This window comes from Perognathus longimembris, chromosome 3 (assembly GCF_023159225.1).
Source record: "Perognathus longimembris pacificus isolate PPM17 chromosome 3, ASM2315922v1, whole genome shotgun sequence".
Classification (NCBI taxonomy): Eukaryota; Metazoa; Chordata; class Mammalia; order Rodentia; family Heteromyidae; genus Perognathus; species Perognathus longimembris.
Window position 1 is genome coordinate 98,858,410 of NC_063163.1, and position 21,150 is coordinate 98,879,559.

The following is a 21,150-nucleotide window of genomic DNA, read 5'->3' on the forward strand; positions in this document are numbered from 1 at the left end:
GCACTGTGGTTTTATCTTCACTCTCGGCTTTCTCTGATCTCCCTAAATTATGATGGCAGAACATTTGTAACTTATTCCTTTTGACTGACTGCAATCATGTGTCACAATCTGTGTGTCACAGGCATCTCTATTTTGGGATGTACTTAGGTTCATATCTTGCATTGCTATTGTTTCAGTAAAATGAGGCTTTAATCATTGTGTTGCTTGAGTGAGGATGGTTCATTCAGGTTTGTGTCACTCCTATGAACATTATTATATGCTGCCCCTTTATTAGGCCATGTACTCCCCCACCCTGAAGGAAAGCCAAGGTTCTTCAGAGGACTGTGTTTAGGAAGATGTGCAATAAGGCCTTTTCAAACCTGTGCTGACACCGTCTATAGTTTTTACCAATTCTTTGTGTAATCAACATCAAAATGAGCTGCTTGTATAATATCTATCTACCAAGTAATGCACTTGGATTTGTTTTTATTGCAGATTTTAATGCTCTACTTGAAACATAAAAGATTCTTCTCCCTTAAGATTGCATTATTGTTTTGAGCAGGAAAAGCTCGGAAAAAAATTTGCATAGTTGTTTTTGTCACAACTTCATTTTCCTTTTCTCCCAGCCTTGCCCCCAGAATCTTCTGTTCATTGTCAACAGCAACAAAGAATGGATGGATCTCTGGTGAGTTGCTTTTGGATTCAAGCTTTATTTTGTTTTCTTTTTGTTGTTGTTTTTTCCAGTCCTGGGGCTTGGACTGAGGGCCTGAGCATTGTCCTGGGCTTCTTTTTGCTCAAGACCATCATTCTTGCACTTGAGCCACAGTGCCACTTCTGGATTGTTCTATAAATGTGGTGCTGAGGCAAAGAACTTAGGGCTTCATGTATGTGAGGACAGCACTCTATTACTAGGCCATATTCCAAGCTCCTCTCACTTTATTTTACATGGCATTTAATGAACTTAATGGGTGTTCAAGTCTGAAAATGAAAAATGAGATTCAGCTTCAGCAAAATGTTCCTAAATAGGACAAAGTTATATTTTATACTTCGTAGCTTAGAAAATCTTACATTCTATGCTGAGTACAGATTTGCTTCACATTTTCTCTAGGTTTATTTGTATACTTATTTACTTTACTTTACTGTGCCTAAGTCAATGCCTGAGCTGTGTCCCTGAGCTTCCCTGTGCTCAAAGGTAGCACTCTACCACTTGAGCCACAGCACCACTTCTGGCCTTTTCTGTTTATATAGTCCTAAGGAATTAAACCCAGGGTTTCATCCAGCTAGGCAAGTAGTCCACCGCTGAGCCACATCTTAGTCCTATTTGTAGGTTTTGGGATGTGAGGAAAAAGGGGTCAAACTGTTAGAAGATTCAGCCCAAGGTATTTAAACTACTGTCCATATAGTTCTTGTTACTGTACACTTCCAATAAAAATGTGTTAGCCTTTAGAGTTGTGTTTTCTTAAAAAGCACATTAGTTAAATCCCATGTCTGCTTCATGGTTTGTGTTTTACTTGAAACTTAGGCCATATTTCATTCTGTCGTCTTTCTACACATCAATCCTTTCTGGCTCCTTAAACATTCTCAACTATACCATTTACTGAGAGTACATGTTGCTTTATTTTGGGCTCCCATCTTTCCATGCACCTTGAACATTTCTCATCTTACATGTGTGAAACTGTAGAATCACTGAATATGCAGCTCCTGTTCCTCTCTATCTCAGTCTCCAGAACCATCATTCTTTTTGGCCTATGAGTTTGTTGATCCTTGGAAACTCAAGAAGAGACATCATACCATGATGTTCCTTTCTCATTGCTATATTTTATTTAGCTGATTGTGTTCAAGATTCATCCCTGCTGTAATATGTAGTAATATTTTCTTCCTTTTCAATGCATTTATCTATTGTTTTGTGTGTCCCTATCTTTTTTTAGTGAGTAATTGTGAAGTATTTCTCCAAATAGTTGTTAAAGTCCTTGCTTTAGTTCTTTTGTATAGATACCTAGAAAAAGAAGTGGTCAGTTATATGCCCATGTGTTTCTAAGTTTAATTCACTTTATGATTATCTACACCATCTTTGATGTTTTACATTCCTGGCAGATGTGCCCCAAAGATCACACTATTTTCAGATCCTTTCCAGAACTTACTAGATTTTAGGGGTTGTTGGGTTTTTATTTAAAATATGCACATACTGACATGTATAAAATAGTTATTTCATTGTGAGTTTGATTGTGAGAAGTTGTTGTGAAGTGATTCTCCAAGTGTTTGTTTTAGCCCCTGCTTTCACCGTTGTTGGGTACTAATCTTTTATTTTTTCCATTTTCTGTCTTCTTTGCTGGCAAACTGGGGGCTTGAACTCAGGGTCTGGTTCTGTACCGGAGCTTCTCTTGCGCAAGACTAGCACTCTACCATTTGAACCGCAGTGCCACTCCAAGCCATAGACCCAGTCATGCAAAGTGTTTTACATAGAAAATCGACAGTTTGTTTAACTCCTGCAAGAATCTTGATTCTACATTTGGTACAATCTGTGGCATTTACAAATATGCAAAGGCTCGTATATTCTTTTCAAACACGTATTATGTATTAGCTCTTAACAACACAGGTAATTTGGCTGTTACTTTAATAAGGAAGTAACTAGAAATTTTATGTATAGACAAGGAATACCATTTTTTGATGAATCATTTTAGATGTCCTAGAAATTGATGACACTTCATTTAAAATACTTCTAAATCATCTCTGGCACTCAAGAGCTTGGCCTGACAAATAGGAGCATGAGTTAAAGCCAGCCAGTCAGGTCTGTTCATGGTACTTGTTAGGAGCTAGAAATGGTAAAGCAACCCAGCAACCTGTGCCCTTTCAGGAAGGAGCAGCCTTACCCCCGCCTGCATCGTGTGGGTACCTGCCAAATTCATACACCAATTCTAAATAAAACGATAGGTCGGTTCAAATATTTGCTATGAGGCAGACTGTAACTCCATTGGCCACCTGCCTGTGACCTGACATGTCTATGCAGTTTCTCTATAAGTGTTGTAACCTCCTTGGCCCCCTGAGTGTGACGTGGCTTGACCATGTGGTATTTGCCTTTATAATCTGACCCTGAGCCCGGCCCAGGGTGCTTCTCCCCAGCCTCCAAGTCTGCGCTGCGGCCCTGCCTGGTATTCTGCTTTTTACTTCCCCAATAAAACTATCGTTGTACTTGAGACTGTCTCTCAGTGGTGGACTTTTGGAGGGGTGGAGGATTCTCCTTATTCGGACACCATTACAATACCAAACACAAATTTGTCAAGGCTTAGCAGAGGATGCTAGAGGATATGTATTTCTATGTGACACACACTAATGAGATTACTGTTGGGGATGGGAATATGGCCTAGTTGCAGGGAACTTGCCTCATATACATGAAGCCTTGTGCTCGATTTCTCAGCCCCATATATATAGAAAAAGCTAGAAGTGGCTCTCTGGCTCAAGTGGTATAGTGCTAGCCTTGAGCAAAAAAGAAGCCAGGACACTGCTCAGGACTAGGAAAAAAATCATTATTATGCCTTTTGAAATTTAAAAATGGAACATAATGAAACCCTATTATACAATGCCTCTAATTACCTGAAAAGTCTATGGAACAATATTGTGTTCCTTTCCAGCTAGAATCCATCCTCCTTCTCTCTCTCTCTCTCTCTCTCCCTCTCTCTCTCTCTCTTGCTCGCTCGCTCGCTCTCTCTTTCTCTCCCTCTCTCTGTCTGTTTGTCTGTCTGTTGGTTTCTTCTTTTGTTTCTATAAAGAAGATATTCAGAAAATCTACATAGAGACACTTTGGCTCTATAAAAGTAAATAATCACACTATGAATTACTAGGACAGGAAGGAGAGAAGAGGAGCCATAAAGAAAGCCCAGACAAAAAGCAAAGGACTGAATTATGATGGGACACTGGCACTGTTCAGCTTGGAAGCTTGTCACCAGCTTCCAAGCCACTGTCACCTAGAAAAGGAGTGGAAGAAGAGAAGTCCCCAGCCTCCATCAGTGAAAAGATGGACAAAAAGGAACCTGAAGAGAGACAGAAGGCTTCCAAAAGCTGTGTAAGAAGTGGTATAAGACAGAGAAAGCAAGTCAGTTAAGATCCTGAAATCACTCGTGGTCTAGATCACTCAGTCCTAGAAGACATGTCAACGGGTGTTGTTGGTTGGGAACATGCACTTCGAGGTCCTGAACCTGTCCCATAGGCATAGTGAGCACCTTCAAAGTCACCACAATTAAGCTTCCCCCCACATTAGGCCAGGCACACTACAGATGCCTTGAAATATTCAAATAGACACAGCCATAAGAGAAAAATATGCCACTTTCCACCTCAGAGCACATTTGGTGATGATTCAGATGCTGCAAAGAAGCACAGAAAGGAAACAGACCATCACAGGGACAGGTGCCAGCGATCATCTCCTTCCTGAGTTCCCATAAAGGCAATCACTATGGCAGCAGCCACACATGACATGTTAGATAGGGGCACTTATTAGCCTGATATCTTTAATACCTACAGCCATGTGTGTGCACTCACTCAAAAGTAATTCTGATTTGATTTCTTCAAGTTGTGATGCCAGAAATTCTTGGCACATTTTCTTCAAAAAGAACTATATTAAACTTTTGGACAAATTAAAACAATTGAAGTGTCTAACTGAATACCATGGCCAACTTCCATTTTACTTTATTCCAGTTGTGTGTTGTTTGTTGCACTAAGAACTGGAGAATTAACTCTATTAAATATATCTTAGGGGGCTGGGAATGTGGCTTAGTGGTAGAGTGTGTGCCTAGCATACAGGAAGCCCTGGGTGTCCTTTCCCCAGCACCACATAAACAGAAAAGGTCAGGAGTGGCTCTGTGAGAGAACACACCTGGGACACCTGAATGCAGGTGGAGGAATCTCCTTATTTTGTTATTCAGAGTGCTCTGATTGGAATATGTCACATAAAACACATGTAATGGAAGTTTACTGTCCAATGCATTAAACCTGAATGTTGTCCCTTTTAAAATATGTAATGATACTACAAAAGACAGGACTAGTAAAAGTCTTGTTTTGAGGAACAAGACTTTTGCCTAGAGGTAGGTGGCTTGGGTAGCATGCTTGAAGCCCTGGTTTGATTACTCGGGAACACATTTATAGCAAAAGCCAGAAGTGGTGTTATGGCTCACGTGGTAGAATGCTAGGCATGAGAAAACGAAGCCAGGCACAGTACCTAAGACGAGTTCAAGTCCCATGACTGGCAAAATGAAAAAAAAAAAAGTCTCTCTCTAGATTCTGCTATGACGAATACTACCCTGCAAGTCATAACTAAGGCACCGTCTCAGAATCAGAGAGCATCTCTTGTAAAATGTCAGCTATTTGACCCTTAACTGCCCAAGGTGTGGCAGTATCTATGTGCTCTTATGACCAAGGGTTAAGCTGGCTCCAATGCCTACATAAGGCCAACTTCCCCTAGGGTGCAGACGGCATTGTGGGAACTGTAGTCCACTGAGCACAAACCCGGAGGAAGTGCCTAACTGGGCTCCTAGTGAGCATGAGCATGCGCCTTCCCGCCCACAGAGGTTGTTTCTAGGCTTTAAATTCCGGTTCCTTTCTCTCCCACTTCTGGGAAGTGCGGTGAAGTACGCCTTTGTATTCCCAAGTTTGGAGCCACCGAGTGAGGCCCCAGCCTGTGTTCAGTGGGCCATGGAACTGTGACCCTAAGTGATCCCAGGGAGGGAAGATGTCCGGTAAGAAGGGCAGGCCGGGCTCGGGACCGGAGTCTGCCCTCCGCAGGCTCCTTCAGTTGGGCTTCCCCAGTGGGCGCCTCAGTTAGCCCGCGCATCGGAGGAGGCAGAACCTGGCCGCCGGAGTTCTGAAAGCAGGTTGGGTGTTGTCCGGTGCGGGGGGAGCAGGGAGCTGAGCGCGCACACTCCCCCACTGACGTTCTGCTTAGCACCCAGGTGATGGCGTTCACTTTGCCCTGCGGGACAGGGAGCATGGCGACAGTGGTAGTGACACCGTGAAGTGTGCGCGGGCCCTGGGGCTTGTCATATTGCAGTTTTGTATTCGGGTTCTGGGTGGTTGCTCCTGTGTTGTTTTTCTGGTCTCCTCGTGCTTTCTTAGCCTTCATAGCGGACCTGCTTTATCTTCACCCAGGTTTCTTTCTAGAGACTATTCCACACGGTATATTGGAGTACTGTGTGATGGATGTGTGTTTATAGAATGAAGCCTATCGGTGTTGGAAGGAAGGCATCCTGTGATAGGCATGTCCCTGCTGAAGGAAGAGATCTTGTGATGTCTGGCAAGCCCAAAAAAGTAGAGGGTGAAAAGGATGGGAAGGAAATGATCTATTTAGGTTTCCTTGTCGTACGCAAGAGTCAGGTCTACTTTGCACAAGATTCATGAGGTTCTAGATCCTGTAACACTCTCAATCACTTGGTGTTAGAAGGTGCAGACTAATTTTTAGGGATAGAGTTGAGGTTGACTAATAAACCAGAGCCTGGAAATTCAATGAGGTTGTAGTTTGGGGTAAAGGTAAGATCCACAACTACAAATATGCATGTAATAATACTGTAACTGTCTTCCTTTCAATTTAGTGAGCCTCCTGTTCCCACTATCATTCCTAGAATGTGATCTTTCAAACTCATCCTAAATGTCCTAGGAAAGGATGTACTGATGCTAGCTCTAACTTTTTTTTTTCTTCTGTCAGTTCAGAAAGTCTGACTGTGTTTTGGCCTTAAAAGAAAAATAAGAAGAGTAATCTTAAGGCAATGCACCTTTCCCAAGGTGGTTTTATTTGAAGATACCACATTATTGAAGGTTTAGCTAGGGTTACTCATTTTGTCCCTGTTCTGTGGAGAGGGTCGGAGGGAGTAATCCCCACCCAAAGATGTTACAGGGCCCTAGGAAAAGTGGGTCGAGCACATGAAAAAGTCAGGAGAATTCAAGCTTTATTACAAGCACAGAAGCTGACCGTCCAGAAACATGCTGCAGACTAGGGAGCTAAAACTGTGACCCTGAACAGTTCACAAGATGTTTTCTTTTCTTTTCTTTCTTTTTCTTTCTTTTTTTTTTTTTTTGCCAATCCTGGGGCTTGGACTCCATGGCTGAGCACTGTCCCTCTCTTCGTTTTTGCTTAAGGCTAGCACTCTACCACTTGAGCCAAAGCTCCATTTCGGGCTCTTTCTTTTTATGTGGTGCCAAGGAATGGAACCCAGGGCTTCATGCATGCAAGGGGAGCAGTAAACCACTAAACCATAGTCCCAGCCCTGATCTTGGGTTTATAAAGGCAAAAAGCACATGCAGGTGGTTATAGATGGCTTGGAAGAGTAGGTTGCAGTTTCTAACAAGTATAGAGCAGGAAAATGTGGGGCAAATTCCCAATAGTTCCTTTGCTGACTACCTCATTGCCTTTTTTCCCAGCTTTGCTTCCAGAATCTTCTGTTCATTGCCAATAGGAACAGAATGGACGGATGTCAGGTGAGTTGTTTTGGTTTTCACCCAGTTTTACATTCCATTTTAAGAACTTAATGGAGGTCCCAGGTTTAAAATGGAAAAGTAGATTCAGCTTGAGTAAAATGTATCTAAATAAGACAACGATGCATTTTACATTTTGCAGCTGATAAAACTCTTACATTCTGTCTACATCATGTGCATATTTGCTTCGATTGGTCTCATACTTTAAAGAATTTTGTTTATTTGCTTTGCCAGTCCTTTAGTTTGAACTCAATGCTTGGGCTCTGTCTCTGAGCCTCTCTGTTTTCAAGGCTAGCACTTGAGCCACTGCACCATGTCAGCTTTTGTCTGTTCATGTGGTGCTGAGGGATGGAACCCAGGGATTCATGCATGCCAAGGAAGCATTGATCCCCATTTCCAACCCTCCAGGGTTTGTTTGTTTTTTTTATGTGAGGAAAAAGTGCTCACAACTGTTATGGGATTCAATCACCCCCAGGAAGTCACTTCTCTGGGAAAGTGAGGTTTTCTGGCAACTAATCAGAAATCACATCCTCAATAATAATATTAACCTGTTTTAATGAAGCTTTACTGGAGTGACTTAAACAGAGCAGTCACAAAAACCTTCAAATGTTTCACAGGACTGAGTAAGCCATAGGTATTTCAAGTATTCTGAGAACATTTTTCTTGTTGGTGCCCATTTCCAATAGGAAAAGCAGTAGACTTTACAGTTGTATTTCTTCAAAAGCTCATCAGTTAAATCCCATGACTGCTTTGTGGTTTTTCTTTTACATGAAACTTTCACCTGAACCATGCCTGCCACCTTTTTATTAACTAGTTAATTTGAGTTTTCTGCCCAGTCTGGCTTCCAGACTTCAGCCTCCTTTGTACCTGGAGTAGGATAACATTCTTGGGCCAGAGTTCTAGGTGTTGTTTTTGTTTTTGTTTAATTTTTTTCAATTAATTAAATTATTTCTTGTCAAAGTGATGTACAGAGGGCATACACTTTCGTATGTAAGGTAGTGAGTACATTTCTTTTGTTTTTTACTTGGTTTTTGCCAGTCCTGGGGCTTAGACTCAGGGCCTGAGCACTCTCCCAGGCTTCTTTTTTCTCAAGGCCAGCACCCTAGCACTTGAGCCCCAGTGTCACTTCTAGCTTTTTCTATATAGGTGGTGCTGAGGAAAAGAACCTAGGGCTTCATGTATGCGAGTCAAGCACTCTACTACTAGGCCATATTCCCGGCCTCTCTCACCTTATTCTACGTACCATTTTTTGAACGTAATGGGTATCCAAGATTGAAAATGGAAAAGTAGATTCAGCTTCAGCAAAACGTTCCTAAGTAAGAAAAAGATATATTGTAGATTTTGTGGCTTACAAAATGTTACATTCTAAGTTGAGTACAGATTTGCTTCAGTTTGTCTGTAGATTTGTTTATTTATTTATTTTACTGTGCCTCGATCAGTCCCTGAGCCCTGTACCTGAGCCTTTCTAGGCTCTAGGCTCGCAGTCTACCACTTGAGCTACAGCATCCCTTTTGGCTTTTTCTGCTTATATGGTCCTGAGGAATCAAACCAAGGGCTTTGTGCATGCCAGGCAAACAGTCTACCACTGAGCCACATCCCAGTCCTGTTTCTAGGTTTTTGGATGTGAGGAAGAATTGAGCACATTGTTGAGTGATCGAGCTGAAGATACTTGAAGTACTGTCCATATAGTTCTTGTTAGTGTACATTTCCAATAGAAATGCGTTAAAATTTAGAGTTGTGTTTTTTTCAAAAGCACATTAGTTAAATCCTATGACGGCTTCATTTTGTTTGTTTTACTTGAAACAGGCTGTATTTCATTCTGCCATCTTTCTACACATCAATCCTGTTTGGCTGCATTAAGCATTCATAACTATACCATTTACTGAGAGTACACGTTGCTTCATTTTGGGCTCCCATGTCTGCCATCCATCTAGAGTATTTCTCATCTTCCATGTGAGAAGCAGTAGACTCATTGAATATTCAGCTCCTGTTCCTCTCTGTCCCAGTCTCCAGAACCATCATTCTTTTTGGCCTATGAGTATGTTGATCTTGGAAAACGCAAGAAGAGACATTATGCCATGGCTGTTCCTTTCTAATTGGTATATTTTACTTAAGGTGATTTATTCAAGAATCATTCCTGCTGTAATGTGTAGTAATATTTTCTTTTCAATGCATTTATCTGATGTTTAATGTGTTGCTATCTTTTGTTGGTGAGTAATTGTGAAGTGTTTCTCCAAATAGTTGTTATAGTCCTTGCTTTACTTCTGTTGTATAGAAACCTAGAAAAAGAAGTCCTGGGTCATATGGCAGTGTGTTTCTATGTTTAATTCACTTTATGGTTGTCTATACCATCTTTGATTGTTTTACATTCCTGGCAGATGTGCACCAAAGATCACACTATTTTCACATCCTTCCCAGAACTTACTAGATTTTAGGGGTTGTTGGTTGTTGGTTGACATGTATAAAGTAGTTATTTCATTGTGATTTTGATTATGAGAAGTTGTTGTGAAGTCATTCTCCAAGTACTTGTTTTATCCTCTGCTTTCACTGTTATTTTGTACCCATGTTCTCTATTTTTTGTTCTGACTTCATTGTCCTGGGGCTTGAACTCAGTGCCTGGCACTGTACCAGAGGTGCTCTTGCTCAAGACCAGCACTGTACCATTTGGACCACAGTGCCATACCAAGCCATAGTCCTAGCCATTCAAGGGTTTTACATTAGTATTCATAGAAAAATATTTTGTTCAAAGTTGTCTATTAATACAGGTGTTGTTTTTCTGCAAGTATCTTGATTCTATGCTTGGTACAATCTGTGGCATTCACAAATATTCAAGGGCTCATATATTCCTTTCAAACACCTATTATGAATTAGCTCTTAACTCCACTGGTAGTTTGACCATTATCCTAATAAAGAAGTAACCAGATATTTATGTATAGAAAAAAGGCCACCCTTACTCTGAAGCATGGTGCTTCAGAAGAAGTGAAACCTGCAGAAAAATTGTTATGCTGATATTTAGTAAACTTTATCAAAATAACACACATACTATTCCAAGCATCTACTTATACTTAATATTGTCATGTCAGATTAGTAGCACCTGAGAATGTTCATCCTGTTTCTGGTGCTAGCGAAGAGAAATATCCTGATGTAATAGGGGCATTGTGTATTTGTTATTGTATTTCTAATTATCTAGTTAATATAGAGCCAAGTATTACTACTATTATATTTCTTCTTTCTACTTTATAGATAACTGAGCAAGCCCCAAAATATTATGTAAGAAAAGCACATTTGTAGAAGAATAAAATTCCAGACTTGGTCTTCTCCTGACTCAAGGCTAATTTCTTGATGAAAATGTGCCATTACAGAAGCCCGTGTCCTTTGAAGATGTGGCTATCGACTTCAGCTGGGAGGAGTGGCAGGACCTGGACATTGCTCAGAGGACCTTGTATAGGGATGTAATGCTGGAGACCTACAGCAACTTGGTGTCCTTGGGTGAGCAAAAGATACATTAATTTACAGGGTCAAGTGCTTTGTTTTTAGTAGATCTATGAGTGTTTATCAAAGGCCCAATGCTATTTAGGTATAAGATTACAGACTATGGGAAGTAGTTCATCTTTCCAAGAAAATCCTCCCCTTGATTATATTACTCCAGAGGCAATTTTATTCCCATTCTTCAAGAAGTCAAGGTAGCACCAGTTAGGCAACAGTTCTGAGACATGATCTATTACCAGAGGAGTTTCTTATGAAACTTGTGGGCATTGTGATAGATCCATATATAATCTAGAGTAGAATGTATATTTCTACTCAATCAGTAGAAATCAGTAATTGAAAGTGTGCATTTAAAATCTAAAGCTTTTACGTGGCACTTCTCTTCATACCTGTAATCCTAGGTATGGAAATCCAAACCAGCCATATCAGAAGATTCTTCAGGAGAATCCTTTCTTCAATTAAAAATCCATTGAAAGTGGTAGAACTCTGGCCTTTACCAAAAGAGCTCAGGGGACTTGGCCATTCCTTGAGTTCATGGGAAAACACTGAGAAAAAAAAATCCAAACCTTGTATTTCTATGCAAAGTCAACCATGAAGCTATTGAGAAATGAGAAAGTAGAGTTTGGAGTAACCTGTGTATTAGAATGTCTGAGATCATTATAGCACAGATGTCCAAAATCAGCATGAACAATAGTTCTCCACTGTTTCTTCGTTACAGGGCACTGTGTTTCTAAACCCAAGTTGATTATCAAGCTGGAGGAAGGTATAGAAACATGGATGGGAGAAGCCTCAGGCAAGAATTTCCAAGGTGAGTGAATGCATCCTACACAGTGCTGTTGGAGACAGAGCTCAGGTGGTAAGTTCACTTTTTTTTGTTTGTTTTGTTTTTTAATTTATTTATTTATTAAATTTTGTTGACAAGGTGTTGTGCAAAAGGGGTACAATTACATATTAGGGCAGTGTGTACCTTTCTTGTGATATCTTACATCCTTGTTTTTCTTTCCCTTCCCCAGATCAGGTAGCCATATATACAGTACACAGTGTACCAAAAACATATACAGTAGCCACGTGGTATACACCAAAGGAAATTCACCTAGAACTTTAAATATAACTTCAACAATAGAGTTTGCTTATCCTTGTCTTATATGATCATTCATACATAGCTTTTGCACTATTGTGATACACTGAGAGATCTACTTTAGACCTTGTTTGGTTTTAGGTACATAATGTAATGTCGCTGACTGAAAAGTGTGGGCAATACCATTTGACAAGAAGTTTTTTGTTTCTCAGACCTGGTCTCTACTGTCTCCCCCTCCACCCACCTTTACAGTCATATATCAAGGAGATCATGCCCCTTTGTTTTCTGTGTTCTAGCCTTGTCTCACTCAACACTATCTGTTTACGTTCTGTCCATTTCCCTGCATATACTAATATTTCATCATTTCTAATCGCTATGTAGTATTCCATTGTGTATAGGTACCACATTTTTTGGATCCATTCATCTGTAGAGGGGCATCTGGGTTGTTTCTATATTTTGGCTATTGTGAATTGTACAGCGATAAACATGGAAGTGCAGATGTCTTTTTTATATCCTGAGACCTGTTCAGGATAGATGCCTAGGAGTGGTTTGGCTGGGTCATAAGGTAGGTCTGTGTTGAGCTTTTTGAGGAACCTTCATACTGTTCTCCAAAGTGCACTCCCACCAACAGTGGGGAAGGGTTCCTCTTTCCCTGCATCCACTCCAGTATTTGTTGTTGCCTGAGTTCAGAGTATAGGCCATTCTAACTGGAGTGAGGTGGTATCTCAGGGTTGTTTTTATTTGCATTTCCTTTTCTGCCAGGGATGTTGAACATTTCCTCATGTGTTTCTTTGCCATTTTTATCTCTTCTCTTGTGAAGTGTCTCTTTAGCTCCTTTGCCCATTTCTTAATTGGTTTACTCTGCTTGGAGGGGCTTAGTTTTTTGAGTTCTGTGTAGATGATGGATATTAGACCTTTGTCTATTGCTGTGCTGGTAAAGATCCTTTCCCATATGGTTGGCTGTCTTTCTACTTTGGTGGCTATGTCTTTAGCTGAAAAAAAATTTTTATTTTGTAGTAGTCCCATTTGTTGAGACTCTCCCCTATCTGTTGTGCCCCTGGGACTCTATTCAGGAAGTTCCTTTCTGTGCCTATAAGTTCTAGCATCTTTCCTACTCTGTCTTTCAGTAGTTTCAAGGATTCAGGTCTGATGTTGAGGTCCTTGATCCATTTTGAGTTGATCTTGGTGCATGGTGATAGGCTTGGGTCTACTTTGAGTTTTCTACATATGGCTGCTCAGTTTTCCCAGCACCAGTAGTTGAAGAGGCTATGTTTTTTCCATTGTTGAATATCAGCGGACTGTAAGAGTGCGACTTTATTTCTGGGGCTTCTATTCTATTCCATTGGTCTTCAGATCTGTTTTTATACCAATACCGGGCTGTTTTTGTTATGATGGCTCTATAATAGAGTTTGAAGTCTGATATTGTGATACCTCCTGCACTGCTTTTTTTTTTGCCTAGAATTGCTTTGGCTATTCTAGGTCTTTTGCTGATCCATATGAATTTATGGGTTGCTTTCTCTATTTCAGTGAAGAATGTAGCTGGGATCTTGTTGGGGATTGCATTGAATTTATATAACAATTTGAACAGTATTTCTATTTTCACTATATTGATTCTGCCTACCATGAGCATGGGCGGTCTTTCCATCTCCTTGTGTCCTCTTTGATTTCCCTTTTTAGAGTTTCATAGTTCTCATTAAATAGGTCCTTCACTTCTTTAGTTAGGTTTATCCCTAGGTAATTTATTCTTTTTTTAGCTACTGTAAATGGTATTATTTCCATAATCTCCTTTTCTGCTTGTACATTGTTGGTGTACAGTAAACCTGCTGACTTTTGTGGATTGATTTTTGTATCCTGCTACTTTGCCAAAATGGTTTATTAGGTGTAGGAGTTTGGGGACTGAGATTCTTGGGTCCTTCAGATATAAGATCATGTAATCTGCAAATAGGGATAGTTTGATTTCTTCTTCCCCGATGTGGATCCCTTTTATGCACTCATCTTGCCTTATTGCTATGGCTAGGGATTCCAGAACTATGTTGAAAAGATGTGTGGAGAGTGGGCATCCTTGTCTTGTTTCTGAGTTTAGGGGGAATGGTTTTAGTTTCTGCCCATTTAATACGATATTATCAGTTGGTCTGTTGTATATGGCTTTTATTGTTTTCAAGAATGTTCCATCTATTCCTGTTCTCTCCAGAGCTTTTAACAAGTATGGATTTTGTATTTTGTCAAAGGCTTTTTGGACATCCACTGAGATAACAATGTGATTCTTGGTTTTTAGCTCTGTTAATGTGGTGAATTACATTAATAGATTTATGGATGTTGAACCATCCTTGTGTCTGTGGATGAAGCCTACTTTATTATGACGTATAATTTTCTGGATCAGTTTCTGGATTCTGTTAGCTAATATTTTAATGAGGAACTTTTTTGCTGTGTTCATTAGTGATATTAGTTTGTGGTTCTTTTTTTGTTGTTGGGTCTTTGCCTGGTTTGCGGATGAGTATAATATTAGCTTCATAGAATGAGTTTGGGATTTCTCCCTCTGTTTCTATTTCGCGGAAGAGTTTGAGGGGTATTGCTATTAGCTCCTCACTAAATGTTTTATAGAATTCATTGGTGAATCCATCCGGGCCTGGGCTTTTCTTTGTTGGGAGGCTCTTGATTCCCCCCTGTATCTCACTGTAAATTATTGGTTTATTTAGTTGATTTATTTCTTCTTGATTCATTTTGGGCAGTTTATACTTCTCTAAGTATCGATCCATTTCTGTAAAATTATTGTTCTTTAGTGAGTATAGGTTCTGGAAATAGTTCCTTATGATTTTTTGAATATCGTGTGTACTTGTTGTAATTTTTCCGGTGTAGTCTCTGATCTTACGGATATGAGTCTCTTCTCTTCTTTTTATTGTAAGTCTTGCAAGGGGTCTGTCAATTTTATTTATGTTATCAAAGAAACAGCTTTTAGTTGTATTTATTTGTTGAATGGTCTTTCTATTTTCATTCAGATTTATCTCTTCTTTAATCTTTGTGATCTCTCTCCTCTTAGTCATTTTACACTTATTTCTTGTTTCTCCAGATGTTTTAGTTTCATCTTGAGCTTATTCACCTGCTCTGATTCCATTCTTTTAATGTGAGTGCTGAGGGCGATGATCTTGCCCCTCAGCACTGCCTTCGCTGTATCCCATAGGTTTCTTTGTGATGTATTTTCATTGTCGTTGTGGCTTATAAATTTGTTAATTTCATCCTTAGTTTCGTCTGTGACCCAAGTGTTAGATAACAGTGTGGGGTTTAGCCTCCAAGTATTTGTATAGCCTCTGTGGTATCCTTTGTTATTGAGGGTTACCTTGATTCCACTGTAATCACATATTATACATGGGATGACGTCAGTACTCTTGTATTTGATGAGGTTTTTTTTGTGGGCTATGACATGATCTGTTTTGGAGTATGTTCCATGGGCTGCTGAGAAGAATGTGTATTGGGTCTCAGTGGGGTGAAAGACTGTACAGATCTGTCAGATCCATTTGGAATATGGTGTTACTTAAGTCTTCAGCTCCCTTACCTCTGTGTGTTGGATCTGTCTCTTGGAGAGAGTGGAGTATTAAAGTCTCCCACTATGATTGTGTTTGGGTCTATCTTGTTCTGTAGTTCTATGAGAATTTATTTGACATATGTAGGGCCTCTTGTTCGGTGAGTATAAATTTATCACGGTGATGTCTTGATTCTGGATTTTTCCTTGTATTAAAATGTAGTGCCCTTCTTTGTCTTTTTGAGTTGATTTTAATGAGAAGTCCAGCTTGTCTGAAATCAGGATGGCTACCCCTGCCATTTTGAAAGGTATGTTTGCTTGGAAGATCTTGCTCCATCCTTTCATCCGGAGCCTGTTTTTGTCCCTTGCTGTAAGATGGGTCTCTTGAAGACCACAGATAGCAACTTTTTGTTTATAAATCCACTCTATCAGTCTGCTCATCTTTATCGGAGAGTTAATACCATTTATAGCAAAATATTTCTCACCTCCATTTGAGAGCTCTAACGCAGTTCTGTAATCTCCTATGGATCAATTATCAGGTCCCTGGATCCAGATGCCAGTTGTTGGACCTGGGTAACTGCAACTGTAGTCAGGACATGGGGGATGCAGAGGCGAGTGGACCAATGCAGACTTCATTTTAGGAGGGCCAGGGTGTATATAGGGTTAGAAATCAATTCACAACTTCAAAGAGTAATATTAATACAGAAAGATGTCATATCAATACAAAAGTTGGGAATGTCGCTACTGCAAGGGATGTCGCTACGACATAGGTTATCACTACTACAAAGGATATCACTATTACAAAGGGTGTCGCTACTACAAAGGATCAAACCAGGGGCTGGAGATAGGGCCTAGTGGCAAGAGTGCTTGCCTTGTATACATGAGGCCCCGGGTTCAATTCCCCAGCACCAGATATACAGAAAACGGCCAGAAGTGCGGCTGTGGATCAAGTGGCAGAGTGCTAGCATTGAGCAAAAAGAAGCCAGGGACAGTGCTCAGGCCCTGAGTGCAAGCCCCAGGACTGGCCAAAAAAAAAAAGGATCAAACCAGTCAAGGCAGAACTCTATCACCTAGCTACTATTTCCTCAAGACTAATTATCTTAGACCATTGACTTCCTTGTTTACTGTCAAAAGCTTTGACGAGAGCAGCTGTGCAAACAAGTCTCCCTAGGGAGGCACTATACGGGGGGGGGGGGGGGGGGGGGGGGGAGTCTCATGACAAAGTGTCCTCCTTTATGGAACAAAGGAGACTCTTTAATGAAGATTTGTTCCCATAGGCCTATTAGTTTGCTAATAAGGCATCAGAATATCTGTGCCGAGGCTAGGTCCCCCACTGGTCAGAGAAATTATGTTCCCACAGGAAGGTGATAGAAGAGGATCATAAACAAAAGAAGCTAAGGTTTTAAATGGCATGTTGAAAGTTATTACAACAGTTATGTAACACTTGTTTCCTTAACATGGAGTTCATTCCACTTAGAATCATCTTATGCCTTCCTAAGGGCATAGCTATTAGGCTCTTGTGATCCTCTGCTGTGACTAGCCTAAACCTATGCCAATTATTCCCTCTGAGGGAAACCATAGAGTCTGTGTTTCTTTGAGTCTGTCTCATTTCACTTAGTATAATTTTTTCCAAGTTCTTCCATTTCCTTATGAATGTGGCTCTGTCATTCTTTCTGATAGAGACATAAAATTCCATTGTGTGTATGTACCACATTTTCCTTATCTATTCGTCTACTGAAGGGTATCTGGGTTGGTTCCATATTTTAGCTATGACAAATTGTGCTGCTTTGAACATTGTTGTGCTGGTCACTTTAGTGTGTTCTTGTTTGTGGTCTTTTGGGTAGATGCCCAAAAGTAGGGCTACTGGGCTATAAGGGAGCCCTATGTTTAGACTTCCTGAAGAATCTCCATACCACTTTCCAGAGTGGCTGAACCAGTTTACATTCCCACCAAGTAGGGTTCCCTTTTGGCCACATCCCCTCCAACATTTGTTACTGTTCTTTTTTTTCCTTGATAAAGGACATTCTTACTGGGTTGAGGTGGAATCTCAATGTTGTTTGATTTCCCTTGGCCATTCTCATTTCCTCATCAAAGAAGTCTCTTTTTAAGTCTTTAGCTCACTTGTTGAGGGGGCTCTTGGTTCTTTGAGGTTTTGTTTTGGAGGAATTTAATTTTTTTAGTTCTGAATATATTTTATGTATGATGCCTTTGTCCATTGTAGGGCTGGTGAAGATCTTTTCCCAATCTGTGGGCTTTATGTTTATCTTCAAAGCTATGTCTTTTGCCCAGCAGAACCTCTGCAGTTTGATGCAGTCCCATTTGCCCAACCTTTCTTTGATTTGTAGCATTTCTGGGCCTTTATTAAGGAAGTTTCATCCTGTGCAAAGGAGTCCTAGTGTTTCTCCTATTTGTTCTTGTAGTGTTTTCAGGGTATCTGTTTTTATTTCGATGTCTTTGATCCTCATGTTTATTTTTTTTGATTAATCATTTTAGATGTCCTGGAAACTGGTGATATGATTAAGAGTTGCAAGGAAAGTCCAGAAGAATGGCCGGGTGAAGTAGCAATCACCAAAAGCAACCCTGTGAATGAAAGAGTGAGATCAGTGAAAACTTTTAATTTGAGCCTTAAACACATGCCAGAGCTGCATAGTAATATTAGGAACTCCTTAGGAATGAGGACTGAGGCATCCATTGCATGTCAGAATATGGTTCTCCATTTTGAGCCTGAAGAGATGCATCCTGGATCCATCCCTGGTGTCTCTCATGTAGATGAAAAATCCCTTAGCAACATGGAGACTTTTAATCAAAATTCCGAGAGTCCCAGTGAGCAGCAGTATTTCACAGACGGTGGAGAAGGAATTGTATTAACCACAAAGACAATATTCTTTAAAAATAATTGTGCTTGTGTTGGAGAAAATCATTGTGAATGCAACAAATATGGAAAGTCAAACAAACACATGTCAACTCTAAGAACACATAATGGAATACATATTAGTGAGAAACATTATGAATGTAATAAATGTGAAAATTCCTTCAGGAGCAAGAAAATTCTTAGAAGACATAACAAAATTGACTCAGTTGAGAGACCTCATATATGTAGCAAATGTGGAAAATCTTTGAGGTTGAGGACAATTTTAAATGCACATAATAGAATTCACACAGGTAGGAAACCATACGAATGTAACCAGTGTGGGAAGTCCTTCACTTGGAAAACTCAACTCAGTATTCATCAGGGAACTCATACAGGAGAGAAAACTTATACATGTAACACATGTGGAAAGTGTTTCATGTGGAAAGCGCCATTAAGAATGGATCAGAGAACTCATACAGGAGAGAAACCTTATAAATGTAACACATGTGGAAAGTCTTTTACCCAGAAATCACACTTAAGTGTTCATGAGAGAACAAATTCAGGAGAGAAATCGTATAAATGTAACACATGTGGAAAGTCTTTTGTCAAGAAATCATACCTAAGTGTTCATGAGAGAACACATACAGGAGAGAAACCTTATAAATGTAACACATGTGGAAGATCTTTTGCCCGGAAAACATACCTAAGTCTTCATAAGAGAACACATACAGGAGAGAAACCTTATAAATGTAACACATGTGGAAGGTCTTTTGCCCAGAAATCATGCCTCAGTTGTCATGAGAGAATACATACAGGAGAGAAGCCTTATAAATGTAACACATGTGGAAAGTACTTTACCTGGAAATCAGACCTAAGTCTTCATGAGAGAAGACATACAGGAGAGAAACCTTATAAATGTACCACATGTGGAAAGTGTTTTACCAAGAAATCACACCTAAGTCTTCATGAGAGAACACATACAGGAGAGAAACCTTATAAATGTAACACATGTGGAAAGTCTTTTACCCGGAAATCATATCAAAGTTTTCATGAGAGAGCACATAGAGGAGAGCATCCTTATAAATGTAACACATGTGGAAAGTCTTTTGTCCGGAAATCAAGCGTTACTGTTCATGAGAGAACACATACAGGAGAGAAACCTTACAAATGTACCACATGTGGAAAGTGTTTTACCCTGAAATTATACCTAAGTCTTCATGAGAGAACACATACAGGTGAGAAACCGTACAAATGTACCACATGTGGAAAGTGTTTTACCAGTAAATCATACGTAAGTCTTCATGAGAGAACACATATAGGAGAGAAGCCTTATAAATGTACCACATGTGGAAAGTATTTTACCTGGAAATCAGGCCTAAGTCTTCATGAGAGAAGACATACAGGAGAGCCTCCTTATAAATGTAACACATATGGAAAGTATTTTACCCAGAAATCAAGCCTTACTGTTCACGAGAGAACACATACAGGTGAGAAACCTTACAAATGTACCACATGTGGAAAGTGTTTTACCAAGAAATCACACGTAAGTCTTCATGAGAGAACACATACATGAGAGAAACCTTATAAATGTACCACATGTGGAAAGTGTTTTCCAGATAAATCAAGCATTCGTGTTCATGAGAGAAGACATACAGGAGAGAAACCTTATAAATGTAACACATGTGGAAAGTATTTTACCCGGAAATCAGACCTAAGCCTTCATGAGAGAAGACATACAGGAGAGCATCCTTATAAATGTAACACATGTGGAAACTCTTTTGTCCAGAAATCAAGCGTTACTGTTCACGAGAGAACACATACAGGAGAGAAACCTTACAAATGTAACACATGTGGGAAGTGTTTTTCCTAGAAATCAAGCCGTAGTGCTCATGAGAGAACACATACGGGAGAGCAACCTACAAATGTACCACATGTGGAAAGTGTTTTACCAAGAAATCATACGTAAGTCTTCATAAGAGAACACATACAGGAGAGAAACCTTATAAATGTACCACATGTGGAAAGTGTTTTGCAGATAAATCAAGCATTTGTGTTCATGAGAGAATACAAACAGGAGAGAAACCTCATAATTGTGACACATGTGGAAAGTCTTTTACACAGAAATCAAGCCTTAGAGCTCATGAGAGAACACATACAGGAGAGAAATATTATAATTGTAACACATGTGGAAAGTCATTTGCCCAGAACTCAGTCGTTAGTGCTTATGAGAGCGCACATAGAGGAGACAAACCTTATAAATGTAATACATGTGGGAAGTGTTTTTCCTAGAAATCAAGCCGTAGTGCTCATGAGAGAACACATACGGGAGAGAAACCTTACAAATGTAACACAAGTGGAATGTCTTTCACCCAGAAGACATATGTTAATATTCATCGGTGAACACAGAAGAGAAACCATATGACCATAACGATTGTGGAAAGTTGTAACCCACAAGTCATTTCTAAGTACACAGACCTGAGTTCAAACAAGTGATAAACTTTATCAATTTAATTAATTTGGAAAATCACTCACCTGGAAGTCATACCTTGCTTTTCATGAGAACACACACACACATGAAAGAAACTATGGATTTAACACGTGGGAAGTTTTCACCCAGAAATCCTATCTTCCTGTTCATCAGCAAATATACACAGGAGAGAAACCTTAGGAATGGAGCACATTTGGAAAGTCCTTCAGTGTCAGGTCATCCTTAAGGAAACATAACAGAATTCACACAGATCAGGAATCATATGAATGTAACTAGTGTGGGAAGTCTTTCACCTG

The 21,150-nt window shown here is 39.9% G+C and overlaps 2 protein-coding genes across 2 annotated transcripts in view; both read left to right on the forward strand.

The window, feature by feature from the left end:
• Nucleotides 1-214: 214 nt before the first annotated feature.
• Nucleotides 215-21,150, forward strand: part of LOC125347779 (zinc finger protein 809-like) — a gene marked incomplete at its 3' end in the record, with an annotated part of 99,042 nt that continues 78,106 nt past the window's right edge. The window contains exons 1-4 of the mRNA XM_048340739.1: nucleotides 215-227; nucleotides 606-664; nucleotides 10,797-10,923; nucleotides 11,639-11,728. Of these exons, the coding sequence (XP_048196696.1) occupies nucleotides 215-227; nucleotides 606-664; nucleotides 10,797-10,923; nucleotides 11,639-11,728 (289 nt within the window). The remainder of the gene's footprint in view (nucleotides 228-605; nucleotides 665-10,796; nucleotides 10,924-11,638; nucleotides 11,729-21,150) is intronic.
• On the forward strand, nucleotides 18,248-20,194 carry LOC125349732 (zinc finger protein ZFP2-like; the record flags this gene model as incomplete). Its single annotated transcript, XM_048344103.1, is given in 2 exon segments — nucleotides 18,248-19,657; nucleotides 19,817-20,194. Coding segments are annotated over 2 exon segments (1,788 nt in total), but the record flags the coding sequence as incomplete, so codon positions are not given.